Genomic DNA, 8,743 nt, shown 5'->3' on the forward strand with positions numbered 1-8,743 from the left:
TGGCTGAACGATCAGACTAAAATTAGGAAAATCGATAACTTCCTAGCTTACCATAACAAATTTTACGAATCTTTCTAGTTGACTCTCCATATATGTGCATCCAGGTTTAATTAAGGAAAGGAAAACATTGCTTCCTAAATCTAAGCCATCCTTGGGACCATGCATTAGGAATCTCAATTAATTATTTCCTATTTTGTATGGATTTTTTTCATGCATGTCGTGTGGGAGTTGACCGGTGGAGGGGGTAATTAAAAAAAAGTCAAACTACAGTCTTATATTGTAAAATAAATGCCAAAAATCTATAGGCACTATAGAAAGGAACGGAGGGAGTACTATTTAACTTTTGGAATTATTGGGTAGTGCATTAATTCATTATGATATTAGAGTTATGAGGTCGCGAGTCAAAAAGACTATGCTCACGCAGAATTAAAAACAAAGGAAAAATATTATGCGACCTACACCAATCCAATCCAGTGTTAAGAACTAAAATAGACTAAACGTGAGGAAAAGTGTTAAATATAAATATAATAACCGCCCCTCTATTTTAGGTCGGACTGATGGATCAATTGATTAGATGCAACAGCTTATAATACAACTCAATCACGACGTGATACGGTGCAGTTAAGTTATTGCCTTCTATACCGTTATATGCCTTATATGTTTAACACAATCGGTGCACATTAAAATGGCGAAGACTATTTCTAACATCCCCCTATCAAAACTTATGCAAAACCCATCATGCAACCATTGTGACATTAGCATAACACGTAAATGACACGGGAGAACAGCCATCGCTTGCCACACTTTTATTGTACTCATGTTTGTTTGCTCTATAGCTAAGCAAAGCTAATTAAGGGTGCTAATTAAACTGCTAGCTGTCGGAGCAAAACGAGCCTTAATTTGTGCAATGTGAAACCGCCATGACATATTGAAAATGGAGGGTCAAAGGTTGCCCTTCAAAATGGAAAGTTTTATGTACTAGTACTTAACTCTCTTCTCTCATTTTATTTCTAATCAAGCCAGTTATCTATGACGCATCTAAAAAATTATAAGACGTAGTCATCCTACCGGTATATTACCTCCGTTTCTAGACACAGGGCGAATAAATTCAGCCAAAACATCAATTATTTCTAATTTTGGTCAAACATATAGAAACGATATCAATGAAAACAATAGCGAATAAACATACTATGAAAATATATCCTATGCTGGATATATTAGTATTCATTTAGCATTGTAAATATTCATACCTCTTATATGGTTTGTCAAAATTACAAATCATTGACTTTTTATTTTGATTTGTATGCCACATATTTGGGAACATGGGAGCAGCTCGAACAGTTTGAAAATTATTCCAATTGGAAATTATTTGAATAGATCTGCATTTTGAAGACCACCACATACAAGAAAATGGAAGTTCAAAGGTCTCTCTTCATAATGGAAAGTTTCAATTGTCAACTTTCTTCATTTATTTTCTTTCTAAATAAGCTAGTTATCTATGATGCATCAAAAAATTTAGTTCCCGCCCTATCAATCCCGTCGCACATGTCGAAAAGTTAGACCGAGGTGTTTTTCTTCAAAAAAGTGTTACCAAGCCTCCACAAGTTAATTAGCCAGCGAACTTTAAAATTCGTGGCACCACGGGCTTATATATCACTAATTCTCCATCGACTAAGGCTACTCATAATGGGAGTAACATAGGTAGTAACATCACACGTTTCAAGATATTTTAATGATATGTCATGATAATAAATGAAGAAAGGAACTGAGGTGGTAACTAACTATGTTACCGTAACATCACACTTTCCAATACAAGATGAGTCTCCAACCTAATAAATTTAACCTTGCATGATACCACACATATGTTACTACCCGCTATATACGTAGTAACATAGAGTAGTAACATATGCATGTTAGTAGTCTATGTTACTTCTCACTATGACTAGTCTAAGATTTAGCTTTATTTTCAGTCAACTCCCTCGTTGAATTGCGTTGCAATTCGTGCTATCTGGGTTGCAGCTGGGATTTTTCCAGCCCACAAGTTTGCAACTCAGATTTTACAACATGCAACATGATTTATAACTAAAAAAAATACTCGCGTTGAATTGATTTAAGATCCATGTAGCCATGAGTCACAACTACAGCTTCATGATAATTAGGTTAGTTCTCGATCAGAATTAGTCACTCCCGCCCATAGAATCTTCCAAAATTTACAGACTCGATGTCTTTGCATTTTGTACACCTTCCGTTTCTAAACTTGTGGCGCATAAAAAAAAAAGTCAAACCACATATCCCAAGCCTATTCGATGGATCACGTCCGTCGGTATGTACTGTACATGAGATCGCCAAACACGTGCTACCACCACGCTGGCACCTTCCTGCCGCTGCAGCTGCCGGCCACGGCGGCGGCGCGCTCGAAGCGCGTGGCCGCACACGGGATGGTGATCCCGCCGGGATGCTTGAAGCCGAACTCCTCCTCGGCCTCGCGCAGCAGCTCCCCGAACAGCGGGTGGTTGAAGTACACCACGGGCACCACGTACCTCATCGACGACTCCCCGCCGGGCCCGTCGCCGCCCACGTACACCGCAACCTGCCCCTTGGGCGTCGTCGCCTCCGCGGCCTCCTCCTCCAGGAGCCGCTCGCCGCCGCCGCCGGCGCTGCCACGCCGTGGGAAGAGCCTCATCCGGCGCGCCAGGGACCGCCCCCACGTCAGCACCCGCCGCCGTGGCTCGTGCTCGTCCCGCGGCAGCACGACCAGCTGCTGCTGCTTCTTGGCGCTCCCGAAGGCCGCGGGGGAGTTATATGCTGTGCCTCCCAGCTGCTGGCAGCGTTGGAGGCGGAGGTAGCCGCCGCCGCGGCGTCGCCGGCGGTGGGAAAGCGCCCAGCGGCACAGGCCGAGCAGCTTCCGGCCGATCCGGAAGCCTCTATGCCGGCTTGCCATCATGCAGGTACTAGCTAGCTAGCTTTCCTGTGCTGCGTAATTGTGTTCTGTGTTTTTTTGCAAGGAGTGGCGAGGCCAAACGGAGCGTGACAATGGGTTGTTTTATACGAGGGGGCATGACAGGGGAGATGGAGACTCTGCAGCTGGCGTGCGGGTGTCGCTATGCCTACGGGCACTCAGATTTGAGCGTTTTCTGCGTGGTTTTAGCTTCTTTTTTTTCAAACTCATTATAAACAGTCACAAATATGTACATACACTCACTTTATACACGTATATCATACCTCTTTGAGCGCCTCTGAAAGACCGAGTTCAATAAACTGATCCGATGGGTATGAAATTGACCAAAATCACACATGTGTCTCGATATCGACATGTCGCGCCATACTGAAAAATATTCCATCTTTTATAAGGCACCAAATTGTCAAACATGGAATTTGATACCTGGTGAGTGTGTTTGGTCGCCCAAAGGTTACCAAGAATTGCTCCGTGATAAGTGCATGTCATGAGTTGCAACATATGAGATATCCTTTGACGCAACATCGGTTACAAGTAGACTTGGACATCCTTTGGGCCGGACTGGGCTTCAGGCCAAAGAAAGCCAGATGCGTGAAAACTAGGCCTAGGCCCTGACCCGACCAAAAAGCCTAAAATCCAGTCGGCCACGGGCCGACTTGTCTTCCCTATTTCGCTTTTTCACATAGCCCGGCTACCGGGCCAATATTTCCAGGACCATGCTCAGAAATTTCGGGCCGGGTTGCCCAATGCCCTGATATGGTTACAACTGAGATTTTTTTAGTTGCTCATGACGATGCAAAAATGGTCTAAACCCTTGGATCTTCCTAACAATGAGTTGTACTAAAAAGATGTCACTTGGATTACTCCATGACTTGTGTTAGTCATGACAACATGAGTTGCAACGGACATTTAGTTTAATAACATTACCCGACTCACATCCAAGGATTTTATGCTGATATTAATATTCAAAGCAAGAAAAAGTTCTAGGGAATATTTTCTTTTGAAACAAGATTCGCTTGATGTGTCGAGCGCCCGAGCATTGGTCGGTTCCCAGCGGTTGAGGCATTTTCTTGAGGGAACCGGTCGTTGCCATATCCTACACCGACCGTACTCACCTTCTCACACCGTACACGTTCACGACAAGCGTTCAACGAAATTCCATGAGAATAATCAGCTGGCAACATGCCGTTATGGCCTACCCTGTGTCACCCAATCAAAGCTGTTTGTGGTTTGAGTTCACCTGTTGCACTCGGACGCTAGTGGAAAATGACTGGGGTTGCATCTTGGCACGTATAACACGCACGAGAACAGCAACCTGTAGCTATCAACGCGGTGCGTGCATTTGGACGTGATGGCAGATCGTCCAAATTTGCTGAACAGTGAGCAGATCAGCCACCATATATACATCAGTCTAAATCTTAGACCGCCATTGATGCACGCAAACGGATCCGACCTACTCCAAGGCAAAAGGGTTAAAGGGGAAGCAGCAAAGTAGGATCCATGTCAATGTCATCAGAGCACTTGGGATAGCCGATTAGAGAAAAAGATCTATAAGAAGTTGGACTTATCCGCCGCCAGAATTGCGAGGTATAAAAAGTTCCTTTTGGAATAAGCCCTTGATTTTTTGAGAAGTTATTTTTACTGTAGATGGAAAAAAAGAAATATTGGTGTCAAAAACCGATAGGAATTATGTTTTTTTATTTAAATTTGATTATATTTTACAAAGTTGAATGGAAAACTACTAAGTTCAAACTAAACCTAGACTAATCGTTGTTGGTCGAAGCACGTGATGGCCTAGCCTCATCGTCGTTCTTCTCTGGTGCTTGCTTCCGTGCCACCCGCTACACCCCTACACCCGGCTCTTGCGCCCACCTCGTCGCCCTTGCCTCGCACATTTGGCGATGCATCATCGCCGCCGGAGTCGCCGGAGCATTCCTGCGACGTTGGCCCCTCAGCGCCTCCCTCCACTCGCAGGAGACCTCGTTTTGGGCCACATGCGTTGCATTGCGGGTGGCGGGATTGGCGCTCCGTCAAGCGTCGAGCTCGAGGAGCCTCAACTACACGGTTGCCATGAGGATGCGTCCAGACTCATCTGTCGCTACCTACTCGACAAAGATGTCGGTGACTCGGCAGAGGATGGCCCCGTTAACCATCTCGCAGTAACAGGCGACGTCTTGAAGCTTCCACATGGGCTCGAATGAGACGAGGATGGCCTCTTGCCCCAGGTCCGCGGGCTCCAGCCCTTTGTTCCATGTCCTCCTCCACCTCGTTGCCGGTCTAGTCCTCCTCGCCCCAATCTACTCCTCCTCCTGCTCCATCGCAAGCTCCGCCATCTCCTCCTTTGCCTCCTCGTGTTCAACGTCGGCGTCAAGCTGCACGAACTCCACCATGTCGTCGGCATCGAACTCGGGATCGGTTTGAGGTGACGCACCCTCGACCGACAGTGAATGCGGAGGTGGTACTGGCCTGCCGCGGCCTCTGCAGCCGACCGTGGATCAGATCGTGGCATGGTGGCGCACCATTTTCGTGGAGGTAGAGGATTTTGTGCTACGGCGGTAACCGAGGAGGAGGGAGGTTTTTTATAGACGTAGGCGACTCGTGAAGCGGTGGAAAAAGGGTAGGAAAGAGCGGTGTCGTACTAATGCTGCCGCGTAAGGAAGCGACGGAGGGGCCGCATGGGGAAGGCACATGGAAGACGAGACATCTCACCTGCATCCACGTCCGAAACCATCGCTGCCATTATGGAAAAGTTTTCAGAAGCGTGCCGATGATACAAAGGGCCCATCTCTCACCACGTCGGCCCCCGCGTCGCGCCCGGCGCGTCCACAAGGTGCCAGTTTAGCTGAGACGGGCTCGGGACGCATGACACAATATTAAGCCCGCGTGACTGAAAAGACTTTTGAGGCAACGGCTTAGTGCGACTCTCTATCCGACATGCCTGAAATCCCTTCGACCTTGTTTGGCGCTAGAGTTGTAGTGGAGATTAGTGGAGATAATTCCCAATATACTTCAAATCACCACTTATTTTAAATGTATGTTTGGTGCTAGAGTATTGAGCGAGTTTAATTCCCGCGTATCCCCACTTTTCCCTAGATCTTAATGCATTTTTCTCAATCTTCAATACTCTATACCTACCTAGTGGATTGAGGATGGGGTTTTGTAGGGATTGAGTGCCGGCAGGAATTCATCTAATACTCTAGAGTATCAGCTCCACTAATTCTTGGGCGAAGATGAAGACCTGTCGGAGGCCTGCCCTTCATGATCTGGCCGGAGTGTTGAGTTTCGGAAGGCGCCGCCAGCGAATGTAACCGTGCTTCTATTGTCTGGAGTTTGCTGGATCGGTGGTATTCGGTCGTGCGCACCCATGCTTTTGTTCCGACCGTTTGGTTCTGGAGGGAGCTACAGGAAGCTCTTTTCGGTGTTGACACCAAGTGACAGCTAATCCATGGTGAAGTTAGAAGAAAAGAATATCATGAAGGCAGAATTGAAGGACTAGCTAATGGAGTAATGGAGGTTCAAGTCTTTGAGCTGTTGAGGGGCTTGCTTGGTGTTCCGGACTTCGCAGCTGTGGTATGAAAGTGGCGGCGGCAGCACATGTGAAGTTCGGAGTCTTACATTTCAGGGTGAAAACCCAAGGTCTGGCCTTAAATGGTTGTGTGTGGCAATATCCTTGTTGAAGGCATTGTTTTGAGAACGGAGACTATCTTCAGGGTGAAAATCTAAGATCTTTGATCGGACGACGACGACTTTGGTGCACTATTTTCTTCTTGGAGGCGTCGCTTTTGAAGAGTCTGAATTTCATATATTGTCTTGGTGGTGGATGTATTACTGTTGCTAGGGTTGGGATACTGTAGCAGGATTTTTATTTCATTCTCTTTTTTGGTTGTGTGCATCTATAATGTTATTAGGGCATTAGGCTGGATGTAATTGATAATCTTTGATATAAATATATTTTCTTGAACAAAAAAATCTCCACTAATTGTGACAAACACTTTAAAACCAAATAAGACCTAAATGATATTGTGAGGGACGATTGGAAATACTGTTACAGATGGATTCTACGAAACTTCTTTTAGTTAGCGAGACGCTTGTGGTGACTTCGTCAATCTCAAGACTCGTCGGATCAGTTCTTCGATCCAATATCTTGAAGGTGCTCATAGGGATAAAATATGTGTGCGTTCATAGAGGTGAGTGTTCACGTGTATGTATGAAGGCCTTTAATTGTATTGTGTTTCACGAAAAAAAAACCTGCGGAACTTCCTTTCCTGGAAGACCGTTTTCAGGTAGGCATGCTCCGACGAGGCCACGAGGGTGCAAATTATCTGATCGGTTAGTTAATGCAGATTCTGATTCCTCGAGCGGAAACGTACTGTCAGACATACGCTGGGCGGCTGGGATCTTACTACTAAGATCGCCTTAGTTCTGACTAACAAGCTCATCTGGTGTAGGCTGTTCCTGGGCATACATCACAGCAGCCAAAAAAAGAAGAATCACAGCGCCGTACTTTGCTGCTGGAACTTGAACACACACAGACGGCAATCGTACGTTACACAGGACATACGGATACAGCGTACGTACTTGCGTGTCTACAATATGTCGATATCTGTTCACACTACGCAACAGAGACGCTTCGGGAGGTCGGCAGACAGAGACGATCTGACAAGCCATTACGAATTTCTCCAGATTGAAGGCTCGACGGGATCGCCATCGGAACACGAACGTGTATCATGGAGACAAGAGCCCCCCACACGACGAGTCGCTCGTCCGAAAGCTAAGGGCATCTCCGGACGCATTTTATTGTCGGCATTTTATTATCGGCGCGCGTTCGTTTTGCGTCGCGTCGTGGACAATAAAATGATCGTTTTTATCCGTGCGTGCGTTTGCGTCTGGGGATGGCTCCAGCGGGGCGATCTTTTCTCCATTTAAACATAGTTCTAAATATTACATATTGGAACATTATTTTACACAAACTAATACATAGTTTGGAACATGGTTTACACAAACTAATACATAGTTTCAACCATGGTTGACACAAATAAAAATATTTAAAAAAAAACCAGTTGTGTTGATTTCCGTTTGTTCGCTGCCAAGAAAGAACATTCGAGTGCACACGCAATCACCCAAACTGGAAAATCCAGCTTGGGACGGTGCCCTAGTTGGTTCTTCCGAGGAAGAACAACCGGAAACCTTCACTACTGGCTTCGACTGGCCCGTAGCCATATTCGCTGCAAAGGAAGAACACTCTAAGTTCTAACTATCGGTGTCCGAGCCGGATTCGCCGGTGTGGTAGTGTCTGCGGCAGGCTGTGTCGTCGAACACCTTGACGATCATCTCGCCCCCCCCCCCCCTCGTAGAGGAAGGTGAGTTGGCAGCCGGGCTCGAGCGCGTCACGGGCGAACTTGTCCCACCCCATGTGCAGATATATCTTGCCCTGCCCGTCGAACAAGACCTTCACGGTCGACCGGCAGAAGTTGCAGCTGGCCTCCCGTAGTTGCAAGTGCGCCGGCTCGACGCCATCGACGAACTCGGCGAACTTGTCCGGGAGCCGCTTGAAGCTGAGTGGGTCGTCGTCGATGCAGAGGAGGAACTCGAAGCAGCGGTCGTCCTTCGAAGACGAGGAGGGCGCAGGCGACGACGAGTGTGGGGCCGTAGCTGCTCCACCACGGCGGCCCCGGCCCCGGGGGCACCCAGGGCCGCGGCCTCGACCGCCTCGCCGGCCACCAGGACCCGCCATGGACTTCCTCGCGGGCTTGGTTGCGTCGCAGGAAGAGCTAGGCGGCGCTATAG

At 47.2% G+C, this 8,743-nt stretch overlaps 1 protein-coding gene across 1 annotated transcript; it reads right to left on the reverse strand.

Moving 5' to 3' along the window:
• Nucleotides 1-2,128: 2,128 nt before the first annotated feature.
• LOC124687524 (auxin-responsive protein SAUR36-like) lies at nt 2,129-2,999 on the reverse strand. The gene has a single exon (XM_047221300.1). The coding sequence runs from the start codon at nt 2,942-2,944 to the stop codon at nt 2,357-2,359; it is 588 nt and encodes a 195-aa protein (XP_047077256.1). The 5' UTR covers nt 2,945-2,999; the 3' UTR covers nt 2,129-2,356.
• Nucleotides 3,000-8,743: the final 5,744 nt, after the last annotated feature.

This window comes from Lolium rigidum, chromosome 2, assembly GCF_022539505.1.
Source record: "Lolium rigidum isolate FL_2022 chromosome 2, APGP_CSIRO_Lrig_0.1, whole genome shotgun sequence".
NCBI lineage: Eukaryota > Viridiplantae > Streptophyta > Magnoliopsida > Poales > Poaceae > Lolium > Lolium rigidum.

Excerpts from the sequence above, each read along its gene's own strand:
- LOC124687524 (XM_047221300.1), bottom strand. The coding sequence starts at position 2,944 with ATGATGGCAAGCCGGCATAGAGGCTTCCGGATCGGCCGGAAGCTGCTC.